This window comes from Macaca thibetana, chromosome 7 (assembly GCF_024542745.1).
Source record: "Macaca thibetana thibetana isolate TM-01 chromosome 7, ASM2454274v1, whole genome shotgun sequence".
NCBI classification, from domain to species: Eukaryota; Metazoa; Chordata; class Mammalia; order Primates; family Cercopithecidae; genus Macaca; species Macaca thibetana.
The window spans coordinates 14,328,413-14,354,658 of NC_065584.1; the positions used below are offsets into that span (position 1 = coordinate 14,328,413).

The 26,246-nt window shown below is 41.4% G+C and overlaps 2 protein-coding genes across 5 annotated transcripts in view; both read left to right on the top strand.

Moving 5' to 3' along the window:
* LGMN (legumain) overlaps nucleotides 1-26,246 on the top strand; it is a 1,022,235-nt gene that overhangs the window by 448,835 nt on the left and 547,154 nt on the right. The window lies entirely within an intron of this gene.
* The window catches only part of BTBD7 (BTB domain containing 7), a 106,464-nt gene that overhangs the window by 65,096 nt on the left and 15,122 nt on the right, over nucleotides 1-26,246 (top strand). For all 4 annotated transcript variants that reach the window (XM_050799012.1, XM_050799011.1, XM_050799014.1 and 1 more), the window contains 5 exons: nucleotides 12,204-12,412; nucleotides 14,505-14,580; nucleotides 19,454-19,614; nucleotides 23,799-23,942; nucleotides 25,943-26,132. In XM_050799012.1, coding sequence (XP_050654969.1) covers nucleotides 12,204-12,412; nucleotides 14,505-14,580; nucleotides 19,454-19,614; nucleotides 23,799-23,942; nucleotides 25,943-26,132 — 780 coding nt within the window. The remainder of the gene's footprint in view (nucleotides 1-12,203; nucleotides 12,413-14,504; nucleotides 14,581-19,453; nucleotides 19,615-23,798; nucleotides 23,943-25,942; nucleotides 26,133-26,246) is intronic.

Genomic DNA, 26,246 nt, shown 5'->3' on the forward strand with positions numbered 1-26,246 from the left:
TTTGTACTACTTAGTACATAGAGGTGAGATTGCCTACTTCCTTTTCTACCTTTCTAGAGCATTGTTAGCTTCTTGAGATCAAGAGCTGTATTATTTATCATTGTATCCCTCACTTATAGTACAGAGCCTGCACAAAGCTCAATTTTTTTAAAATGAAAGTCTAGAAAGGTAATCTGGAATCCAGGGCTGGTTGGCCCATTAGTTTGACCAAAATCTAGAGTGGCAATTAAAAATAACATTACATCTTGTAGACCAGTGTCAAGACTAGAGATTTTTGTATCTCCTCTTAGCCTGGGTTCTCTCCAAAACGTAGAGTCTCATATAAGGACTTGCAAGCAAATAGTTTATTTTGGGAAGTTCTCCCAGAGAATAGGAGTGGGTAACTGATTAGTGAAATGGAAAGAGAGCAAGCCAATACAAGCAGGTGTTCTGAACTGATCACTGCTGTGGTCAGTCAGGCATAATCCTACTGGAACTCACTGATAAGCCACATGGAATGTACTTCAGGATTGTCTTCCAGAGGGAAGAAAGAGGGGACAATGGCCAGGTGCGGTGGCTCAAGCCTGTAATCCCAGCACTTTGGGAGGCCGAGACGGGCGAATCACGAGGTCACGAGATCAAGACCATCCTGGCTAACACGGTGAAACCCCGTCTCTACTTACAAAAAAAAAAAAACTAGCCGGGCAAGGTGGTGGGCGCCTGTAGTCCCAGCTACTCGGGAGGCTGAGGCAGGAGAATGGCGTAAACCCGGGAGACGGAGCTTGCAGTGAGCTGAGATCCGGCCACTGCACTCCAGCCTGGGTGACAGAGCGAGACTCTGTCTCAAAAAAAAAAAAAAAAAAAAAAAAAACGGGACATTTACCTACCAGCCTCCATCTCTCCACTGGAAAAGTGTTTCCAATAGGGTGTTCACTCCCTTGCATCTCATGGTTTGCATATGGACAGGTGCCTAGCAGATTCCCAGAGGTGCCGACTCCAAGGGTCAGAATTTTCACAGCAGACAATGAAAGCTACAAAGGTACAGCTGAGGCAGGGTGCTGTAACTGGGCTGCTCTGGTGAAAGGCAGAGTGGTTGTGCAGTGGGCACAAGAGTTGCTTAATTTAGTCTGCTTCTTGCATCACTCATATCAGTTCGTGTGCTCCATCATCACCGAAGCTTCAAGATGGTGGCTACCCACACCTCTTCAAAAGACTCAATCAGGGAAGAGGATGGGATTAGCCACAGTCCAGCTGCTACAGCTGGCTGGAAGTTTCATCTGATATTTTCATGATAACTCATCCAAATTCAATCAGGGAAGCTGAGCAACTCTGACTTACAGGATAAGGGAATTATTCTAGGAATTGGACCTTAAACAATTGAAGGAGAAGCTAGGGAAGTAAGTCCAAAAGGGAGAATAGGATTCAGAGGAGTTACCAGCCAGTCAACCTGAGAAGCCAAGCGCATCCAGCCACCAAAGTGGGACTGCAAAGGGCAAGCTCATGGAGAATGGCTATTGTGTCTGGATCTGCAGCCATGTATCTAGGGACGGGCACAGGGCCAGTGTTGGTCAGCAAGGCTGCAGTTGGAAGAGCTGGATGCAGAGCAGAGGAAAAACTAGTGTCCCCTGGCACCTCTGCAACTAGCAGTCACCACATCACAGTGACTTGTAGAGAGTAATGGGCACTGCCTCTTGTCTACCTTCCAGATTTCACACATTTCTCTTGGCCAACTGTGACTTGGAACCATATAGGGATGGAGATGGTGGGGAAACAATGATCATAATGTCCTTCTTCCCTCACCCAAACTAGATTGTTGTCATTCTTTGCCACTACTTCAGCAGGCCTAGGCAGCCTACCAGGTGTGATCCAGACCTTCATCCCAGAGGTATTTGAGCTCTTAGTTTCTTTGCCAGTAGTTGCTACAATCACTAGGTTTCTGTCATCCCTTAGGAAAGAAGCACCAGAAGATGCCGCAGTGAATCACCTGGGTTCTGAATGAACTGCTGTTGTATTGCCACAGACATTGCACCTCGTCCAACACAGTATCCACTTGTACAAGTGTACCTTCAGGACCTGCCAGTGCAGATAGCCAGGTCTTATAATTCTTTGGGTGTCATTACTCTTTCCTCCCAGAACAGGGACTGTATTTTCCCAATCAGACTGTGCTGGGAACATGATCCTCATTATTGGTTTGGAGGTAGTGAGAGAAGGCAGGAACTGATCTTAAAGAGAACAAGCATTATCTTTTCAGGCACCTGCAGGGTCTCCAGATGAAGGAGGCTGCTGCTTTCTAGTAAGGAGTTGGGGGAGCTGCTTCTCCTAGCCCAGAAAATTCAGGTAAATGTTGGGGTTTAATATTCTCAGCTAAGCTACCCAAATATCCCCATTCCAGGTTTCTGCATCCCAAGTGTTCCTATCAGGACCCAGATTTTATCATAGAATACCAGTCAAGGCTTTCTTTCATATCTCCTTAGTAGTTCTGATATCCTTAAAATTAAGTCTTGAGCCTGAATTTTGGCATTCTGCCCTGCAGCTGCAAGAAATAGGGTCTTTTCAAACACTGACCTGGAAGTCTTCAGACTTTGAAGAATGCCTAGATTTAAGGGTTGGCTAACCTGAGCCTGTCATTCTTTGTTCATGGCCTGTAAAGCTGTTAATCCAGCCAGTATCTAGGCCTTATAATCACTAATGTTTCCATTCCATTCAAGTGCCACCATGATTGGTGATCTGATACTTTACCTTCCACATAAACCTCATTTTAATCTGCTCCTGGTGTTGTCATGGTACTTATATACAGGGGTTATCACCATGCCACCTACCAGGAGGAATGGGAGGGGGAAACCTTTTGCCATTCGGTCAATGAGTAAGGGAGATCTAGAATCTCATTCAAGAACCTTGTTTTCTAGGGCCATCTCTGTTACTAGCTATCTTTGCTGGGTGTCTCCTCCCATTCCTCACAATCCCTGCTGAAAGCACATCCCAAATCAAAGGCTTACATGCAGGTCACTTATTCAGTAAGTATCCCATGAACCATGAATAGGAGTGAGGGGGAGCACTACAGCAGTGGGTCGTTGAGCTGGTCACCACTGCAGACACCTGGGTTTATTTTTTTTATTTTTATTTTTTTTTTGAGACGGAGTCTCGCTCTGTCGCCCAGGCTGGAGTGCAGTGGCCGGATCTCAGCTCACTGCAAGCTCCGCCTCCCGGGTTTACGCCATTCTCCTGCCTCAGCCTCCCGAGTAGCTGGGACTACAGGCGCCCACCACCTCGCCCGGCTAGTTTTTTGTATTTTTTAGTAGAGACGGGGTTTCACTGTGTTAGCCAGGATGGTCTTGATCTCCTGACCTCGTGATCCGCCCGTCTCGGCCTCCCAAAGTGCTGGGATTACAGGCTTGAGCCACCGCGCCCGGCCAACACCTGGGTTTAGACTCTTCTTCAGAATTGTCCTCCTGAGAAATAGTAGAGAGGAGCGTTCATCCAACCAGCTAAGAGTCACAGCATCTAAGGACCGACAGTGCAGAACACTGAGGTGCAGGTTAACTTGTCTTCTCACCCTTATATCTGACACTCAGTTTTTGCTTTGGATTAGGAATTCTTGGTTGCCTTTTAAGAATAGATTTGTAGGTATGATGTGATGATAGTGCTGTTTTAGAAAACTTAAACCTTTCAATAGTGTGCTCTGTATGCATTGGAGTCCTGGGTAGAGGGAGACAGTAGGAAACTTTTCAGTAATTGGTATGTGAGATGCTAAGGATTTGAACAAAGGTGGTGATCTAGTGGGAATGGAAGAGAGGCTAATTGAAGGATGTTCTGAAGGACGAATCTGTAGGACACATTGACAGGTTAGACGTTGAAGTCAAAGGAGGCCAGAAAGACAGAGTAGAAATTTAAGATTTCTAGGGTATTGGGTAGACACATTGCTCCCCAATTTCCAGCATAATCCTCGGAACTTCAGATTCTTTCAGCTGACATGAGAAAATAAGACTCACAGGATGTAGGGTTTTTTTTGTTTGTTTTTGAGACATAGAGTCTCGTTCTGTCGCCCAGGCTGGAGTGCAGTGGTGCAGTCTCGGCTCACTGCAACCTCTGCCTCCCAGGTTCAAGCGATTCTCCTGCCTTAGCCTCCTGAGGTCATGAGTAGCATTTTTAGTAGAGACGGGGTTTCACCATGTTGGTCAGGCTGGTCTCAAACTCCTGACCTCATGATCCACCTGCCTCGGCCTCCCAAAGTGCTGGGATTACAGTTGTGAGCCACTGCACCCGCCCACAGGATGTAGTTTTTGTTTTGTTTTGTTTTGTTTTGTTTGAGACAGGGTCTCACTCTGTCATTCAAGCTGGAGAGCAGTGCCATCTCTTGGCTCCCTGCCACCTCTACCCTCCAGGCTCAAGCGATCCTCCCACCTCAGCCTCCTGAGTAGCTGGGACTACAGGCATGTACCACTACACCCACCTAATTTTTGTATTTTTTGTAGAGACAGGGTTTCATCATATTGCCCAGGCTGGTCTCGAACTCCTGAGCCCAAACGATCCACCCGTCTTGGCCTCCCATAGTGCTGGGATTTCAGGTGTGAGCCATCGCACCCAGACAGGATGTATTTTAATCTGGCACAGGCTAAGTGAGGGTCGAGAATTAGTGATGCAGCTACCTGAATTTAAAACCTATGGTCTTTCACTTCCTGCCACACTCACTTCCTTTATTTCTTAATTTCTTTTCCCAGTATTCTGAATCAGTCATATACTGATTAGTAAGAAAGAATTGAAGCAACTTTTCTCTCAAGCCTGTTTGTACTTACTTCAAGTCTTATTTCTAACTCTGGTGCCTCTGAAGAGTCACCACGCCAAGTCTAAGGCCGGCCCTCCTCTAAACTTACGATCTTGTTTTATGTTGCATGGCAAGCTGTAATCTCCCTGTTCCTTTTTCCCTTCCCCATTGCCTGTTTCCTCCTTCCTCTTTCCACCCCAACCTCAATATGAATCTGGAAGCCGTTTATACATTTCCTGATGGACATGAGCCAGTGGAAAGGTTTCCCACTGGTATTGGTGAAACAAGTAGGGTGGCATTGTAGGAATAATAAGTAAGGGGGAAACAAAGATCCTGACAGTGTATTCAAGAGAACTGTCAACATTGAGGCTTTTTTTTAGTTACCAGAGGAACATGAAGAAGAGAAACAAAAATTGATAATAAAAACAGAAAGTGATCCTATGTAACATGCAGCAATACAGTCATTTTGTGTTACTGAATTTCAGATTGATTTGTTAGCTCTTTATGTCTCAGCCTTCAGCCTTGGTCATTCATTCATATTAGTTATGTGACTCAATTTTTTGAGGGAAGGTATTTTTGCTCACATTAAGGATTAGAAAGAAAATATCCTAGTAAAAGAGAATAGAGGAAAGGATTAAATAAGAAGGCGATGGATCTGTATAAGCAAAAGAAATTGTAAGAAGTTGACTTTGTACTACCTGCCAACCTCCCAACAGCATCATTGAAAATCTGTCTGAGTGGAATATATTGGTGCCTTTTAGCCATTAAACGCCTTGGCTGCAGGTGGAATTTTTCCGTTACCAGGAAATTGTTAATAAAAGCTGCTTTTTTTTTTTGTTTTGAGACAGAGTCTCGCTCTGTTGCCCAGGCTGGAGTGCAATGGTGCGATTTTGGCTCACTGCAACCTCTGCCTCCTGGATTCAAGGGAATCTCCTGCCTCAGCCTCCCGAGTAGCTGTGACTACAGACACATGCCACCACACCCAGCTAATTTTTGTATTTTTAGTAGAGACTGGGTTTCGCCATGTTGGCCAGGTTTGTCTCGAACTCCTGACCTCAGGTAATCTACCTGCCTCAGCCTCTTAAAGTGTGGGATTACAGATGCCGACCACCACGCTTGGCTGTTAATAAAAGCTTTTGGCCAGGCACAATGGCTCACGCCTGTAATCCCAGCACTTTGGGAGGCTGAGGCCGGTGGATCACCTGAGGTCAGGAGTTCAAGACCAGCCTAGCCAACATGGCAAAATCCTGTCTCTACTGAAAATACAAAAATTAGCTGGGTGTGGTGGCGGGCGCCTGTAATCCCAGCTACTCAGAAGAGTGAGGCAGTAGAATTGCTTGAACCCGGATAGCTGAGGTTACAGTGAACTGAGATCATACCACTGCACTCCAGTCTGGCAATAAGAGTGAAACTCCATCTCAAAAAATAAAAAAAGTTTTTGAGTTGATCTAAAAATATCTAACTGGTTTATTAGTCAACCATTGCTGTGTAAGAAACAACCTGAGAACCTCAGTGGTATATCACAACGAACATTTATTTCTCATAAGTTTCTGGGTTAGGTGGGGCATTTCTGCTTCAGTTTGCAGCAACTGGGACCTCTCTCATTGCCACCGTGAGTCAGCAGGGGTGGCTGTGTTCCCAGGGCTGCTCATTCTCCTCCTGGGACCAATAAGCTAGTCACAGTGCGCTCTTCACATGGTAGGAGGTAAGGCCAGCCCCGTTCCCAGAAGAGGAAAGGACTCTAGACAGAGCCGTACTATTCAAAGCACGTCTACAGTGAGTGAGCTAGGTACAGAAATTAACAAGCATTTAGAAACTTTAAACAATTGCCACAATATTCAAGAGGTGTTTTTGCTGAATAAAGTACTGGTCCAGGACACATTGGAAATTTAAAAAGAAAGAAAAAACTGTAGCATGACTCGCGATAGTTTGCAAAGTGCCGAGAGAGAATACATGACATTCTGCTCACTAGAACTGACTCCCTGTACTGCCCATGAGTAAGCATTGTGATCTGCACGTGTGTCATGGGTTTGTGTTAGGATCACTTTTTCACCAAGAGTCTGATCATCTTTGAGTGTGCTGATGGTTTTGGACCTACAGGACTTGTCCATTACCAAGGATGTGGCACCATGTAAAGCTTCCCAGCACCCGCTTGTTGGCCTTTCCCTGCCAGCATCCCTTCTGCCTTGCTGGTATATTTACATTTTCATTCCAATATTGATAACCTTGACAAAGTCTTATTATCATTAATTGAAATCCTTTACCATCAGATTAAAACATTAATTTTGACATTACCAACATTCCAGTTGTTTACCTGTCTTCCTTTTACATTTTTGAGTTAATATCACCATGTTTGGTGTATTTATAAGGTACTTTCTGCTCGTGAGAGAAGTAGTTCTAAATAAGTTCTAATGAGCAGTGATTAGTAAGTCCTAAGTTAGGGCTGGGTGCAGTGGCTTACGCCTGTAATCCTAGCACTTTGGGAGGCCGAGGCGGGTGGATCACCTGAGGTCAAGAGTTCAAAACCAGCCTGGCTAGCATGGTGAAACCCCGTCTCTACTAAAATACAAAATATTAGCTGGGCATGATGGTGGGTGCCTGTAATCCCAGCTACTCGGGAGACTGAGACGGGAGAATCACTTGAACCCAGGAGATGATGGTTGCAGCGAGCCAAGATCGCGCTACTGCACTCCAGCCTTGGCAGCTGTGCAAAGCTCTGTCTCAAAAAAAAAAAAAAAAAAAAAAAAAAAAAAACCTAAGTTAAAGGCATAAAAAGCAGGAAGACGGGGGACCTTTTGGGAGGGGAAGGAAGGATATGTTTTGGTAGGACTTGGCTTCTTCCTAGATGTGTAACCTTGAATAACTTATTTAATCTTCGTGAGCCTTAGTTTTCTCATCATAAAATGGGGATGATAATGGTAATAATAATCTCCTTTGAGAAGAAGTGCTAAAATTAAATATTCTAAAGCAAGCAATTAGCACAGAGCCTAATTGTTTTCAAGAGTGTTAGTTACTGTTATTTGCTTTTAGTTATCTACTAGGTGCCAGACACTATAGAATCAGATAAGATGGGGCCTTTACTGAAAAGGGGCTTATTCTGGTGGAAGAGTCAGACAAATATATATAAGAAAGATATAGTAGTATGAGAGTTTTGTGCTGTTATAGACAAACACAGGGTACCAGAGAAACTTTTAGGTAGGAGGAACACCTGACCTAAGACTTTGAGGAGCAGTATGAAAGTAGGCTCTTAAAAGAGGCAGCATCTAAGCTGAGACTTAAAGATGCAGAGAAGTTAAGAAAAAGAGTTAGGGGCATTTCAGAAAAGTGGAACAACACACGCAAAAGCCTGGAGGTGCAAGCGTTTGGTGGGCTTCTGGGGAATTGGAAGGGACGAAGTATGACTGGGGTGTAGAGTCTGCTCAGGGATGGGCTGGGGAGTAGGCAGGTGCCAGATTATTAAGGGAGATGTAGCTTGGACTTTTTCTTGAAATCATTTGTAGCATGAAGCTATTGAATAATTCGTTAAAGAGGCATATATAATTTACATTTTAAAAGATCATTCTGGCAACAGTATAGAGAGCAGATTAGAAGGGGAAAGACGAGGTGGAAATTTTTTTAAAGGCCATTTCAATAATGCAGGGGAAAAGTATCAGGTTCTGAAAAGGAGGTGGTGAAATTCAGTGGAGATTCTGTGGAGGGGTTGGATTGAAAAGAAGAATGAACAGCATCTGGTGACAGATTGGTTATGGGCGTCCGGAGATGGACCCCATGATAGCACTCAGACCTCTGGCTTTGGTGACTGAAGAGGACCAGATTTCCCAGAGGAAATGAATTGACTTTGGCATTTAAGATGTTTGTGGGAAATCCATGTGAAAGTCAGGTGTGACTGGGAGTCAGCTCAGGCTTGGAGCTATCAACTGGGAAGTCAGGGATATAATGAGGTGAAGGCCGTGGGGCAGGTGATATCACCAGGCAGTGAAAAGAGCTGGGTATTCAGGGTACTCGGCTTAGGTACTCCAGACTGTTTGAACAAATGTGGAGTGTCAAGAGTATGGTCTGATTTAAATCCCATAACAACCCTTTGAGGTAGGAAACAATCTCAGCTTTGCAGATGAGAACATTTCAGACTCTTGAGAGTTAAGTGATTTGCCTAAAGTGATTTTGCTACTGAGTGGCAGAGCTAGGATTTTGAGTCCAATCTGTCTGATTTTAAAGCCCATTTTTTTTCCTACTGTATCCTGCTTCTTTGTAGACCTCAGCAGTTTAAATATTTGTGATCATGTTATCTATCATTCTTTTTCTTCACCTCTGCCAGTATCCTGGTTTAGTAGGATTGTGATACATCATTTTAAATAACCAGCTTTTCTCTCATTTGCCCTGCTTTACTCCCAAACACATCTGTAAGATTGCCTTTCCTATCAGATTGACTCATCCCGCTCAATTCTATTCCAATACCCACTTTAAAACAACAGGCCAACAGAGGTCCTCCACTGGCTACTGAATGAGGTCTGTCCTCCTCAGCTCGGCATTCAAGGCTCAAAGGCTCATCATAAAATGATGACTGTTGAAAACTTTCCCATATTTCCCGCTTCTCATCAGCACATCTTCATGCCTTTGGGTGTCATCTATATGTGGATATAAATGTGGTGGTCTCATTGTGTTCCTTATAGGGATATTCTTTTAGTGCTTAGAATAAATATATCTTTTACTTGCTCTGTTACCATCTTTATAAAAACCGGTTTTGTCTTTGTGATGAAATCAGCTTGGATGTCTTCTGACCTTAGTTCCCTTTCCAGCATCAGGGTTCTTTATACTCTGTCCCTAATGTGATGAGCCAGCCTCTGCTCTGACACTTTCTAGAGGGTTCCTTTTTTTGATGGGAGAAGAGGATGGAAATTCTAATTGTTAGAAATTTCTTATCATTGAACCAAAATCTCCCTGCTTTTAACATCTGTCTGTTTCCTGGGAACAACGGATAAATCAGTTATTTCTCCTCTGCCTCATGAAGAGGCATTTAAAGACAGCTCTTATGTCTCTCCTCAGGATTCTCTGACATAACTCAAATAATCTCTTGCTTGGAGCTTTTCTCCTGTGATAAGTTGCAAACTCTCTACTATTCCCTCGCCCTCCTGAGACTCTTGCAGTTTGGTCAGTGCTCATCTAAACTGACCCACGGGGCCCAGAACAACACAGCACTCCGCAGAAAGCAGCAACATTAGTCCTTTGATTACAGCTCGATGCTTGTACCTGAAAAGCCTGAGATAGGTTCAGACCTATAACACCCATGTCACATTTTGCATTCATTCAGTTTAAAAAAAACCCAGATATTTTATATAGTTCTAGTTAAGCCAACCATCATCTGCTGTGCAGTCGATTTCTTAAATGTAGAACTAATTCTCCTAGTTATATTTCAACTTCATTTTGATCAGTCTTTTTAGGCAATTATGATTCTGCTATGCAGTGTGGTTTTAACTGTGTTTCCAAGTTTGGGGTTATCTGAAGATTTTGAAACATACTTTCCACATCATTATCCAAGGTTTTTGTTTGTTTGTTTTTGAGACAGGGTCTCACTCTGTCGCCCAGGCTGGAGTGCAGTGGTGTGATCTCAGCTCACTGCAACCTCCACTTCCTGGGTTCAAGCAATTCTCCTGCCTCAGCCTCCTGAGTAGCTGGGATTACAGGTACATGCCACCATACCCAGCTGATTTTTGTATTTTTAGTAGAGATGGGTTTTTGCCATGTTGGCCAAGCTGATCTCAAACTCCTGACCTCAGGTGATCCACCCGCCTCAGCCTCCCAAAGTGCTGGGATTACAGGCGCGAGCCACTGCACCCGGCCCAAAGTTCTTGATAAACATGGCAAAAACCAACTTCCCACTCCATGCATCAAGTTAATCAGTGCTATTTATGAATGGTTCTGTTAACCACTGCCCTGTCATCCCATCCCCTGTCTCTTCATCTTATCTGCAAAGATCTAATTTGTACATTCAACGCGTTTTTATTTAGCACAAGTGCTAGGAATACATTGAAGATAGCAGTCCCTATCTTGTGGTGCTTACAGTTTAGCAGCATCATGAAATATTTTCTAAATGCTTTGTGGAAATCAAGTTATGCAGTTATCTATGATATTTCTTCTCATCTGGTACCATATCAGAAAAGGGAATGAGGGATTACTTTTTGTAGACTCCATATTGCTACTCATTATCTTCTGTCACTTCAAAGTGGGATTTACTCCCTTTATCTTTACACCTTTTATGGTTTCACAAATAGCTTTGAACTTTAGAAGTCTCTGGAGTTCACTTATGCCCTTTCTGTGTATCCATATTTTTGGTGGTGTTTGTTTAATTTAATTTAATTTAATTTTGAGACAGAGTCTTGCTTTGTCTCCCAGGCTGGAGTGTAGTGGCACGATTTCAGCTCACTGCAACCTCCACCTCTCGAGTTCAAGCGATTCTCCTGCCTCAGCCTCCCTAGTAGCTGGGATTACAGGATGCCTAACTAATTTTTGTATTTTTAGTAGAGACTGGGTTTCACCATGTTGGCCAGACTGATCTTGAACTCCTGACCTTAGGTGATCTGCCTGCCTTGGCCTCCCAGAGTGCTCAGATTACAAGCGTGAGCCAGTGCGCCCGGCCTGGTGGTGGTGTTTAAACGCCTGTTTTTGTTTGTTTGTTTGTTTTCACATTATCAGGATTGTTTTTTGTTTTATAGTAAGCTTAATGAAAAACTTCTGTTCAACTTTAGGCATTTTCACTCCCATAATCTTTGTCACTCAGATTTTTACTTATATTTTATCTTTATGTTTTGAAATGATCTTTCCTGAGGAGGAGAGTTGAGTCTCCTTAGGTTTTCCTTTCTTCCTTGAGTTCTTGAAATGCCATAGTTGCTTTCTCCAGGATCCTGGTCCTTTTCACTTCCTTTTTCAGGTTTGCCAGAACTAAGCTCAGATGTATTTTGTCTGTTTTCTGAAGGATTAAACTGTCAACAATGCAAGGTGCTATGTTTTCATACAAAGAGTGGATGTCTGCATAGCCGGCAGCCCACCTACCTTATTCTGAGGTGTGCGTTCTCTCATCAGTCAGGTGTCATCCACATCCTTCCTCTAGCCAGTTTCCACCACTGCAGCCTTTTTGCCTACTCTTCTTTCCCCTTTGGTCCAATGTCTTCCTCTATACTGTCTTACTCACATTGTTGGATTTGCACATAGATGTTTATTATCTTGAACTTGGGACGATTCTCTGCCTTTTTCTCTAGATCCATCTCTGTAAGGCAGCAGATTTTCTATAGATGCCATAGTCTATTGTTAACCCATCCCACCAAGTTTTGGTGATTTTCATGAGATTTTATTTATCTCCTTGAGTTCTTTTTTGCTGTTGTGACTTTTAAATATAGTGCCTAGCACACTAATGTTCAATAAGTAATATTTATGATTAATCTCAAGAAGTATTTGCCTTCTCTTTTAGGCTGTGAGGATATCATTGCTGAGAGCATCTCATTAGATACCTTAATTGCCATCCTCAAGTGGAGTTCTCATCCATATGGCTCTAAATGGGTGCACCGACAAGCTTTACATTTCCTCTGTGAGGAATTTTCCCAGGTCATGACTTCGGATGTTTTTTATGAACTCAGCAAAGACCATCTGCTTACTGCTATCCAGTCTGACTACCTACAGGTAATCATTTAAACACCTCTCAAACCCATTGTCATTCATATGTGCACCAAAAAAAATCCATCTATGCTCTATTACTCTTCCATGTAGGGTAGGACAGGGGAAGAGAAACAGGCTGTGATCAAACCACACAGGAACTGCCCCCTTCACAGTTGTACAACAAAAGCCTTCTGTCTCACTAGCTCTTCATTACCCTGCTGCCATGACTCAACACTGAACAAGCCCAGGTCCCAGCCAGATGCACCAAAGAGAGATTGGGGCAGTAGGCAAGGTCAGAAGCACATCCCAACAGTGATTTTCTTGACTTCTATTAATGTAGCTTGTGTATGGTGGTTTCTTACTTTTGGTGGAGCATCCCATACTTAGACTGTAGACAGTAGCTTCAGCAGCACAAAGTAAAAATAGTATTCACTTTCTGATCTGCTCAGATGGTTATCAAAACTCAGCGCATGTATTCTTCCAAAGCATGGTAATGTTTTCAACTACTTGTTTTTAAGCAGAAGTAGTTTTTAGCAGATTCTTGTGTTCTTGACTTAAATGTCAATTTAATTTGGAAATTTAAATTAATAATAGATTTTATATATTACAGAAAATACTTGCAGGCAAAGTATATTCAAGCTTAATTTTTTTCCATTGGCTGTATGAATTTTATGCTAAAAACTGTACAACTGTTTTAATGCTATTAAAGACATAAACCCATTGAGCCACTTCCTATTTCTTTGTATTTGTACTAGAAAAATGATAAAATGCTACCGTTTTAGTCAGAAATGCAGTGGAGAGTTAAATAATACACTCAGCATCTGTGCTTTTCCTTTGTTGCTTTGATTGCAGTACAGATGTCATACTTGGGCTTGATTTATGGAGAATCTTTGTTCATTAACCTCGTCTCATTGTCCTGATCAAAACTGGATGCTTTATGTTTGTGTTAGAAGTTGTTAGTTTTCTTAGATTATTGCTTTAGGAGCTTTGCATTCCTTCTTAGAAAGTATTTAAAAAAAAAAATGGAGAGCAGCCTAGATTTGCTCTAAGATTTTAAATAAAATACAAAGAAATGAGGGATACATTGCCATTTCACAGATTGTGCTTCACCAACCAGTAAAATACCTTGTAGAGATTTTAGTTTCTTTTGCAAAAACAAGTTGACTGACTTGTTTTTCCTGTCCCTCCAGGAGTTAGTAGTTACTCTGCCTATACCCTATACTTATACTTTCATTTACTTATCTGTGTTTTCTTCCAAAAGAGAATTTAAGGCAGCTTTATAGAAACCACATAGTAAGATAAAATAAATTTAAAATAGGAAGTGGGTTGCTTGAGCCCAGGAGTGTGAGACCAGCCTCGGCAACAGGTAGGACCCCATCTCTACAAAAAATTTTTTAAAAATTAGCCACTTGGGAGGCTGAGTTGGGTGGATCACAAGGTCAGGAGATCGAGAGCATCCTGGCTAACAAGGTGAAACCCCATCTCTACTAAAAATACAAAAACCAGGCATTGTGGCAGGTGCCTGTAGTCCCAGGTACCCGGGAGACTGAGACAGGAGAATAGCGTGAACCCAGGAGGCGGTGCTTGCATTGAGCCAAGATCACGCCACTGCACTCCAGCCTGGGCAACAGCACGAGACTCCATCTCAAAAAAAAAAAAAAGAAATTAACTGGGTGTGGTGGCACACACCTGTAGTCCCAGCTGCTCAGGAGGCTGAGATGGGGAGAATCCCTTGAGCCCAGGAGGCTGAGGCTGCAGAGACCCATGATGGCACTGTTGCACTCCAGCCTGGGCAATAGAGTGCAACTCCATCTCAAAAGGAAAAATTAAAATGAAAAAATAAAATAGGAAGGGAGCAGATTACAGAAAAAGAAGATAGAAATGAAATTTAAAAATTAGTTGGAGCCAAGAGTGAGGTTACTGGATAAAATATATGTAATACAGTCTTGTGTATTTCCTGTCGATGGACCACAGATTTAACACTAAAACTTCAGCCAATGGAAAGAGTGAAACATGGTAAGTTGCGTGCTGTATTTCCCACTTACGAAAAGTCCTTAATGAAATTAACCACTTATCTAATTTCACTAAAATAAATATAAACCATTTTTTATTACAGGCAAGTGAACAAGATATCCTTAAATATCTGATTAAATGGGGAGAGCATCAGTTGATGAAAAGAATAGCAGATAGAGGTAAGCTCAGAAAATTAGCTTGCGCTAGTTACCTTGTGTAAATTTTTGGTGGTTCTTAACATTCCCAGCTTACAGAAATGCATGCCGCACATCAGTCTTGAAAACTGACACTGTTGCCTGGTGAAAATGGAAGTCTTTACCATCAGCAAAATCCTTTAGTGGACAGGGTATAGTTTATTAAAATAAATATATCAGGCCAGGCGAGGTGGCTCAAGCCTGTGATCCCAGCACTTTGGGAGGCCAAGACGGGCGGATCACAAGGTCAGGAGATCGAGACCATCCTGGCTAACATAGTGAAACCCCATCTCTACTAAAAATACAAAAAATTAGCCGGGCGTGGTGGCGGGCGCCTGTAGTCCCAGCTACTTGGGAGGCTGAGGCAGGAGAATGGCGTAAACCCGGGAGGCGGAGCTTGCAGTGAGCTGAGATCCGGCCACTGCACTCCAGCCTGGGCGACAGAGCAAGACTCCGTCTCAAAATAAATAAATAAATAAATAAATAAATAAATAAATAAATAAATAAATAAAATATATCAGAAAGTCTTATTTTGCAGCTTTAAAAGGATACTTTTTATTATTATGTTCTTAGGTGCTTAATAAAACATGTTGACTGATTCATGGAAGTATTAGAATGAAAAATTTAATATAATTTCATATAATGACTAAAGTGTTACAAAAGCATAATGATGAAAATGTGGAATTAGTGTTGATGGTTACACAACAATAAGAGTATAGTAAGAGCCACTGAATGGTACGCTTTAAAATGTTTTAAATAAATTTTGTGTTATGTGAATTTTAACCTCAATTTAAAAATACGAGTACAGGCTGACCTGAGGTCAGGAGTCTGAGACTAGCCTGGCCAACATGGCAGAATCCCACCTGTACTAAAAATACAAAAATTAGTGGGAAGTGGTGGCACATGCCTGTACTCCCAGCTACTCGAAGACTGAGGCGTGAGAATCACTTGAACCTGGGAGGCAGAGGTTGCAGTGAGCTGAGATTGCACTACTGCACTCCACATGGGTGACAGAGCGAGACTCAAAAAAAAAAAAAAGAGTACAAATGAAAAAGCGTTCATTGTTTATTTTTAAATGTTGTAGAAAGTAGGCCGGGCGCGGTGGCTCACGCCTGTAATCCCAGCACTTTGGGAGACCGAGGCAGGCAGATCACGAGGTCAGGAGATCGAGACCACAGTGAAACCCTGTCTCTACTAAAAATACAAAAACTTAGCTGGGCGCGGTGGCGGGCACCTGTAGTCCCAGCTACTCTGGAGGCTGAGGCAGGAGAATGGCGTGAACCCGCGAGGCGGAGCTTGCAGGGAGCCAAGATCGCGCCACTGCACTCCAGCCTGGGTGACAGAGCGAGACTCCGTCTCAAAAAAAAAAAAAAAAAAAAAAAGTAGGCCAGGCGCAGTGGCTCAACGCCTGTCATCCCAGCACTTTGGGAGGCCGAGGCGGGTGGATCACCTGAGGTTGGAAGTTCGAGACCAGCCTGACCGACATAGAGAAACCCCGTCTCTACTAAAAGTAAAAAAAATTAGCCAGGCGTGGTGGTGCATGCCTATAATCCCTGCTACCTGGGAAGCTGAGGCAGGAGAATCACTTGAACCCGTGGGGCGGAGGTTATGGTGAGCCGAGATTGCGCCATTGCACTCCAGCCTGAGCAATGAGCAAAATTTTGTCTCAAAAAAAGAGAAATGTTGTGGAAGGTAAAAGAGAAACAAATAATACTTCTGAATGACCTCCCAGTGGGGTCACTGCAGAAGAGAAGGAAGCATCATATGTCGGAGGCTGGGCTTTCAACTTTGGAAATTTATGATTCTACAGCAGTCTTTTGTTTGTGTCTAGGGTTAGTCCACCCACCTGTTCTTCCCTCAAACATCATTGTGTTCCTTTATGTACTGAACCTAAATTTAAAATTTTTAATTAGAAAAATTAAATACAGATTTCCCTTTTCTGTCACCTTTCGATAGCTTTATTTAGATATAATTTACATATCTTAAAAGTTCACTGGTTTAAAGTGTTCAAGTCAGTGGATTTTAGTACATTTATAGAGTTGTTTTGTCAAATTTTTAAATATAAAAAATGTTGTGCTAAACCTGCCTTTAAGCCTTTTTATGGTGTTTCTTTAATATGCTACTATCCAAGCTCTAGGGAACAAAAGCAGTCCTTCTATTTTATTTCTCCAATTCTTTTCTGTGGCTGGCAAAAACCTTTAGCAATTCTCAGATTTGATTTTTTTTTTAATTTTTATTTTTAAAATTGTATTTCAGAGAGCAGCAAAGTTATGAATTTTTTTTTTGGAGACGGAGGCTTGCTCTGTCTCCCAGGCTGGAGTACAGTGGCGCAATCTTGGCTCACTGCAACCTCTGCCTCCCAGGTTCAAGCTATTCTCCTGCCTCAGCCTCTTGAGTAGCTGGGATTATAGGCACATGCCACCACGCACGGCTAATTTTCGTTATTTTTAGTAGAGACAGAGTTTCGCCATGTTGGCCAGGCTGTTCTCAAACTCCTGACCTCAGATGATCCACCATGCCCAGCAAGTTATGAATTTTTTTAAATATGAAAACCATTACAATTGATTTAGAAAGAATTTTAAATGCCAGTATACAATTAGTTCTCATTCGTGGCTTTTATATTTGTCAACTTACCTAGTCACTAAAATTTATTTGTAACCCCAAAATAAAGTACTGGTGGTACTTTCATGGTCATTCCTGGACATGCATGAAGTAGCAAAAAGCTTGATCTCCCAACAAGCACATTCCCAGCTGAGTTCTAACAAGACAGAGGCACTCTGCCTTCTTGTTTCAGATGTTACCAAGTGCCACGTTTTACATTTTTGTGTTTTCGTGATCTCACTGTTTAAGATGGCCCCCAGGTGTAGTATGAAGTGCTGTCTAGTGTTCCTGAGAACAAGAAGGCTGTGGTGTGCCTTACAGAGACAATACATGGGTTAGATGAGCTTCATTCAGGCGTGAGTTACAGTGCTGTTGGTCATGAGGTTAGTGTTAATGAATCAGCCACATACATTAAATAGTCTTTAAACAGAAACACATAAAACAAGGTTCTGCCTTAATCATTTGACAAAAATGTTGTGCCCAGAGGCTCACTGGAACCTAACTCTGTGTTTTCCCTATGAACAAGAGCTCAGTATTCACTGATTCATTGTTTGTGTTGACTTTATAACTACTCAAGATAACAAGAACCGATTGTATATAACTCTGTGTAAATGTTATAGCCCATAAGCTTGTTCATTGATGTAAAGTTGGTGGTGATGAAATTTCATTTATTTGGGGCAGATAACAAGCATCCTTAAGGGTTAAAATTTTCCTTAGAAAAATAGTTTCTAGGCAAGGCATGGTGGCTCATGCATGTAATCCCAGCACTTTAGGAGGCCAAGGTAGGTGGATCATGAGGTCAGATGTTCCAGACCAGCCTAGCCAACGTGGTGAAACCCCGTCTCTACTACAAATACAAAAATTAGCTGGGTGTGGTGGCGAGCGCCTGTAATCCCAGCTACTCAGGAGGCTGAGGCAGGAGAATCGCTTGAACCCAGGAGGTGGAGGTTGCAGTGAGCCGAGATCATGCCACTGCCTTCTAGCCTGGGCAACAGAGCAAGACTCCGTCTTAAAAAATAATAATAAAAAAATAAATAAAAGGTAGTTTCCAAACTGGGTTAGGGATGAGAAGGAAGCAAGGTGAGCCAGGCCATAGCTTTGTTTCAGTCAGTTTTATACAGAAGGATTCTGCCCTTACCTGTCACATATTTGGGGGTTTCGTGTAAGATTTTATATGAAAATGGATGTCACTACTTTAAGAAAAAAACCATATTTTGAAAAGCAAAATGCCTTAAATAAGTATGAAACTAAATCATAGCTAGGCAAGGGAAAAAAAAAAAACAATTCTTTTCTACACAGTTAACAATTTTATTCTGAATGAATCCACAAAACTTAGCTTCTCAAAAACAATCTCTCTCTCTCTGTCTCTCTCTCTCTCACACACACACACACACACACACGAATTAAGGAAGATATCAGTTTTCTTGTAGAATATTTGAAAAAAATCCAAGTTATATTTATGAATGATAAAGATCTTATTCTGTGTTATCTTATTCTGTGTTAATTTTTTTAAGAAAAAAATTACAGACCCCTAAAGACATGATTAAAGATTTCCAAATTATGTAATTTTTTCTTCCCACCTCAATATCATAAGCATACGTATTTCAGATCGTCGTTCACTAATGCCCAGTGAAGCAATCATTCTCTGCCCTGGACTGTGGACATATATTACATGTCAAAGATCAAAGGGTCTACTTTTATGCAGTAATATTCCCATATTATGGAAATTTGGGAGATTTTCATAAGAATCTTAAAACTAAATAAAGCACATTCGGCTTTGCCGCTTCAAACGCCAGGTGATTAACACATTGTTAAATTACTGTTACACATATGTAGGCTAGTGAGCATGCTGATAACCTACAGTGACCGGAAATGGCATGTGCCCTTCAGTGACCTTATACTACTAAAAACTGGTCACAAAAGTAAGAAAGCTTTTTAAAAAGCCCTTGATAAAATTAGATTTTAGTAGATTGTCATCTTTTCTCTTTTGAGTTAGGCTATAGAAAGGAATCCTTTATTTATTGCAGAGCAGTGATAAAATAATTTTATTGTACTGTTGATACCATGCTTTTTCTTTATCCAAGAACATCCCTATTAAACATCTTATGAAAGAAAAATAATTGATTTATAACCCTTTTTAAAGCAGAGGCACGTAAGTCTATAGAGTGGTACTGTTGGTATATGTGCTAGAGAACAAAGCAAACCTGTCTCAGAACATTTGGATTTGGTTGGAAACTTTTCATTTTCTGTCTTGTAGAGCCAAACTTACTGAGTGGCACTGCCCATAGTGTGAACAAAAGAGGTGTAAAAAGACGGGACCTGGACATGGAAGAGCTCAGAGAGATCCTTTCTTCTCTCTTACCTTTTGTGCGAATTGAACACATCTTACCTATAAGCAGTGAAGTCTTAAGTGATGCAGTAAGTATTTTTCTCCATGTATTCCTTTCATGAAAAGAAAAATGCCAGGCGTATGTTTTTATTCATTGTAAATAATTTCTAGTACTAACACAGTATTGTGAAGCTGTAATTCTCTGAGGACAGACAGATGTCTGTTGTGTGCGATGTTGTGTCCCCTGTGTCTGTCACATAGTACAGTTAAAATGTTCGGCGAATGAGAATCAAGTGGGTAAATAGGTCTTACTCATGCAAGCGCATTATTTCTAGTAGAGTTAATTCCGTCATTTAAGTGTAGATCAAGTAGACCCTTATTCAAAAAGGAAAAGGTAGAAATTACCTTTGGAGGGTCTTCAAGAACAGCAATGAATCAGAGAGCAGTGGAGTAGAGGGATTGGCTCAATAGAAAAAGAATGGATGGACCTGAAAATTAATACAGCTCATCTTATTACTTTCATAATTTTTAAACAGTGAATTTTTAAAAAATTAATAGAATTGGCTGGGTGTAGTGGCTCACTCCTGTAATCCCAGCACTTTGGGAGGCCAAGGCGGGTGAATCACCTGAGGTCAGGAGTTTGAGATCAGCCTCACCAACATGGTGGAACCCCATCTCTACTAAACATACAAAAATTAGCCAGGCGTGGTGGTGTATGCCTATAATCCCAGCTACTTGGGAGACTGAGGCAGGGGAATTTCTTGAACCCGAGAGGTGGAGGTTGCAGTGAGCCGAGATCGAGCCGCTACACTCCAGCCTGGGTGACAGACCGAGACTCCATCTCAAAAAAAAAAAAAAAATTAATAGAATTGCCCGAATTTGTGGATGGGAAAAATAAATTTTATAAATATTAGTTCTTAACACATTGACTTACCGACTTAATGTAGTGCTTATAAACGTCATAACGGGTTTTTTTAAAACTGCACAGGAACATTATAAAAGTCATCTGGAAAAACAACTCATGAGAAATTTTTATAACTTCCTTTAAAAGGACATAAGAAGGGATAGCATCTAAAACGTAAAACATTTTAAAATGTTAATATTTTATCTGTGATTCTAGCATAGCAGACAAAATTGTCGAGAAAAAAGTCTTAGTTAATGTAAGAATTAAACTGGATGGGCAGAGTAGCACTTGCTTTTAATCCCAGCACTCTGGGAGGCCAAGGCGGACAGATCACTTGAGCCCAGGAGTTCAACATCAGCCTGGGCAACATGGCAAGACCCCATCTCTACAAAAAAAATTTCACAGAAATTAGCCAGGTGCGGTGGTGTGTGCCTGTAGTCCCAGCTACTTGGGAGGCTGAGCAGGAGAATCACTTGAGCCCAGGAGGTTAAGGCTGCCATGAGCCATAATCAGCCAACAGAATGAGACCCTGACTGAAGGAAGAAAAGGAAAAAAAAAAAAAAAAAAAAAACAGAAAACATAATAATAAACGAACTATCACAAGTCAGTGTGGTGCTAGATTAACTGATTAACAGAAGAAGAAATTCATTGAAAGTTAAACTGTTGTTTCACTGGCACATAAAATTAATCCTTGTTAGATTGAAAAATTAAATACTAAATTGAAACATGAAAGAACTAGAAGAAAACAGTATTGTTTTCAAGAAGTATTTATGGGCTACTCTGGGCATACTGCCTATGGGGTAACCCTGCTTCCACAAGGAGCAGTAGTAAAAATAAATTAAAATAAAATTTAAAAAAATATTTGTGGATTCTGATTAGAAAAAAAAAAAATTCAGTCTCACTAATTACACACACACACCAGAGAAAGCAAAATAAAACAGTTACCATTTTTTCACCTGTTGAGGTAGTAGTTATACTACCACTACACAGCAGAATATTTTGCTCCCCTGAACAGTTGTTATAAAGACTGTATAGTGGCCGGGCGCGATGGCTCACACCTTTAATCCCAGCACTTTGGAAGACCAAGGTGGATGGATCACCTGAGGTCAGGAGTTCAAGACCAACCTGGCCATCATAGTGAAACCCTGTCTGTACTAAAAAATACAAAAATTAGCCGGGCATGGTGGCACACTCCGTTAATCCCAGCTGCTCAGGAGGCTGAGGCACAAGAATTGCTTGAACCCAGAGGCAAGCCAAGATTGTGCCACTGCACTCCAGCCTGGGTGACAGAGCAAGACTCTATCAAACAAAAGAAGGAGTCCAGGCGCGGTGGCTCAAGCCTGTAATCCCAGCACTTTGGGAGGCCGAGACGGGCGGATCATGAGGTCAGGAGATGGAGACCATCCTGGCTAACACGGTGAAACCCCCTCTCTACTAAAAAATACAAAAAACTAGCCGGGCGAGGTGGCAGGCGCCTGTAGTCCCAGCTACTCGGGAGGCTGAGGCAGGAGAATGGCGTAAACCCGGGAGGCGGAGCTTGTAGTGAGCTGAGATCCGGCCATTGCACTCCAGCCTGGGCGACAGAGCGAGACTCCGTCTCAAAAAAAAAAAAAAAAAAGAAGGAGAAAAAAAGGATGATGCAAAGTATGTATTTTTATGTATTCTCAAATTCAACTATGTAAAACTTGTTTGGTAAAGACTCTGCCAGGTGCCTGTAATCCCAGCACTTTCAGAGGCCAAGACAGGCAGATCACTTGAGTTCAGGAGTTCGAGACCAGCCTGGCCAACATGGTGAAACACTGTCTCTACCGAAAAATACAAAAATTAGCCAGGCATGGTGGCATGCATCTGTAGTCCCAGCTACTTGAGAAGCCGAGATGAGAGAATTGCTTGAGCCCAGGAGGCAGAGGTTGCAGTGAGCTGAGATCTCGCCACTGCCCTCCAGCCTGGGCATCAGAGTGAGACCCTGTCTCAAAAAAATAAAAAGAAAAAAGAAAAGACTAGAAGGAAATATATCAACATTACAGTTGTAATAAAAGTATTGACTTTTTTTTTCTCTATTTTCTAGATACTAGATGATGCTGTATTTTACTAGTTAAAAGTGATTTTAACTAATGCAGCTGTTGATTATATTTAACGAGAGTAATATTGGAGAAACAACTTTTGGTTTTGTTTATAACCTGGTACTCAAATCAAATTGAACCCTGTATGTAGTTTAGAAAAGTATTTTAGAACTTTGGTTACGAAATATATACCTCTGCTCTTAGTTCCGTGGCTAACACATCATAAGTCCCCAACACAGGTTTGCTAATAATGGCTGTTAACTTTCATGCTCTCTTAGTGTGTGCTAAGCACTGTGCCAAGTGCTTTCATCTGCGTTGCCTTCATTTAACCCTCACACCACCTTAGGAACTGAAGGTACTTGATACAGATGCTCCTGGCATCAGTCAGGAAACAACGGGGATACCTCATTCACTTAGCTACGCACTGCCTCGCCTTCAGGGCCATACAGGAGCCCCTTAAAGTGAAGCCCAGGTAAAGGAGATGTCCATGGTCACATGGCTATTAAATGCAGGAGTTGAAGTTTGAACTACATCTGCCTTCCCCAGAGCCTGTGTTGCTAAGTGCTGTACTAGCCTTCCTGTATCCTTGTACTGTAGATGTAGGCCCATGTCAGTGTTCTCGTTTTGTCTTGGGGAGTTGGGTGGGAAATGAATTTGTTCCTAGATGAGTAAAGAAAAAAAAATTGGTTTTCATTAAGAGTTCTGATCTTTAGTCCAACTTACTACATTTTAATTAATGTGTCTCGTTTTTAAAAATATTCCTCTATTTAGAGTAAAATGGGAAATTATGGTATCTTTTTATTGCAAATCTTTTAAATATTATTAAAAATTTGAGGTATTTTGCCGGGTGCGGTGGCTCATGCCTGTAATCCCAGCACTTTGGGAGGCCGAGGCGGGCAGATCACGAGGTCAGGAGTTCAAGACCAGCCTGACCAACATGGTGAAACCCCGTCTCTACTAAAAATACAAAAAATTAGCCAGGCGTGGTGGTGCGCACCTGTAATCCCAGCTACTCGAGAGGCTGAGGCAGGAGAATCACTTGAATCCGGGAGATGGAGGTTGCAGTGAGCCGAGATCATGCCACTGCACTCCAACCTGGGCGACAGAATGAGACTCCGTCTCCAAAAAAAAAAAAATTTGAGGTATTTCTAAATTTCATATACATTTCTAAATTTCATATACATTTCTAAATTTTTATTTAAATGATAAAGTTGCATATTTGTATTTACAGTTATAAATATTTTTATTTATCTTTGTAGTATTGTAGTACTACACAGATTGCTATCTAAAAAAATTTTCTTTTTAGATGAAAAGAGGCTTGATTAGTACTCCTCCATCAGATATGCTTCCTACAACAGAAGGCGGAAAGTCAAATGCCTGGTTGCGGCAAAAAAATGCTGGCATCTATGTTCGTCCTCGACTCTTCTCTCCCTATGTGGAAGAAGCAAAGGTAATGAAAACCATTTGAAGATAGTAGACTACTTTATTACAAACCATATGCACAAAGTGATTCATTGTAGTATTACTTAAATATTTGGAAATAGCCTATATTTTCAACAATAGGGAAAATGAAAGTAAGTTCTAGTTTGACTACTCAACAGAATAGTTTTCTGAAATGTTTAATTTTAATTAAGCATGTTTTTAAAACTTAGGTTATGTTAAAATGCATTTTATATTTTTCTCATTTTAGTTGCCTTGCAAATTGTTAACTTAATTGCCTTGCAAATTGTTACCACTTGCTGAAAATGGTTGTCACTATTTTGTGATCTTGAGGATGGGGGAAATGTTCTGAAAGAAGATTGCCCACTCTTTGACTTCCTTTGTAAATTAAAGGAATGCCACGACCTCTTGTAACATATTTCTGTAATAGCTGACCGTTGGGAATTATGTTTAGTTTTAGAATAAATGCACAAAGTAAGAAAAAAATTCAGGCCTTTTAAGTAACTAGTTGGCATTATGTATATTGTAACATGAAAAACTGTCTGAGAAAATATGATAATGTGAAAATGAAACATCTAATTTTTATTAGATGTTCAGCCATAAGAACTTTCAGGTGTCCATCCTGGGCAACATGGTAAAACCCCATCTCTACCAAACACTAAAAGGAAAAATTTAGCCAGTTGTGGTGGTGTGCACCCTGATTTCTGCTACTCAGGAGGCTCATTTCAGAGAATCACCTGAGCCTGGGAGGCAAAGGCTGCACAGTGAGCTGTGATTAGGCCACTGCACTCCAACCTGGGCGACAGAGTAAGAACCAGTCTTCAAAAAAAAAACAAAACTGAGTGGCCTTTTGAGGAACTGATAGTCTTTGAAAGTAAGAAATCACTATTAAGCTTTCTGAAATAAATTTAACAGACCAAACAGTGTGTATACTCAATGAGTATACAATCAAGTTGCCTCATAATGTTTCTCATTTTTAGACCAGGTATGGTGGCTTACACCTGTAATCTCAGCACTTTGGGAGGCTGAAGCAGGAAGATCACTTGAGTCCAGGAGTTCAAAACCAGCCTGGGCAACCTAGTGAGACCCTGTCTCTACAAAAAATAAAAATAAATAAATAAAAATTAGCCAGGTGTGGTGGTGTGCTGTTGGGGTCCCAGCTACTCAAGAGACTTGAAGTGGGAGGGTTTCTTGAGCCTGGGAGGTCAGGACTGCAATGAGCCATAATGGCGCCACTGCACTCCAGCCCAGGCAACATTTTTCTTTTTCTTCAAAAAAGAAAAATTGGTTTGTTTATAGGTCTCTTCAATTGATTATCAATCTTTTTTTTTTTTTTTTTTTTTTTTTTAAAGACGGAGTTTCACTCTTGTCACCCAGGCTGGAGTGCAGTGGTGAGATCTCGGCTTACTTCATCCTTCTCCTCCCAAGTTCAAGCAGTTCTCCTGCCTCAGCCTCTTGAGTAGCTGGGATGATAGGCACCCGCCACCAAATCCGGCTAATTTTTACATGTTTCGTGGAGATGGAGTTTCACCTTGTTGGCCAGACTGGTCTTGAACTCCTGACCTCAAGTGATCTACCCACCTGAGCCTCCCAAAGTGCTGGGATTACAAGCGTGAGTCACCACGCCTGGCCCTGATTATCAATCTTCAGTATTTGTATTTCGAGCACTTTGTTGGCTCTGTTATTTAGTGCATGTATACATTGTTTTCTTTATTATAATATTATGTGTAATTTATTTCTGATTAATTTTATATCCTTCCTTCACATTTCAAATACTTCTAATTAAAAGCAGACTTTTCAAAAGATGGTTATATCTTTTCAAAGATGGTGCTGAAAGAGTCGTTAAAAGTTAAAGATGTAGGGGAACTTTGTTTCACCACTAATATTAACATTTATAAAATAGAAATAAATTAATTCCCTTTTTATTTGATGAAAGTAATAATCTTCCTTCAAATGTGATTTAACAGAGGGAGGTTGACTGGTTTTGTTAACACTGAATGATTATTTCAGTCAGTGCTGGATGAGATGATGGTGGAACAAACGGATCTTGTACGCTTGCGAATGGTTAGGATGTCCAATGTGCCAGACACGCTCTACATGGTCAATAATGCCGTGCCTCAGTGTTGTCACATGATCAGCCACCAGCAGATCAGCAGCAACCAGTCAAGCCCTCCTTCAGTTGTAGCCAACGAAATTCCAGGTAAGGCAGTATATTGGGTGTTTATATTTAAATGAATAATCTTATTATTTTTTGAAATTGCTGATGTTTGAACCCCTCTGTATATGCTAATTCTCTCCACATTTCAATACCCTT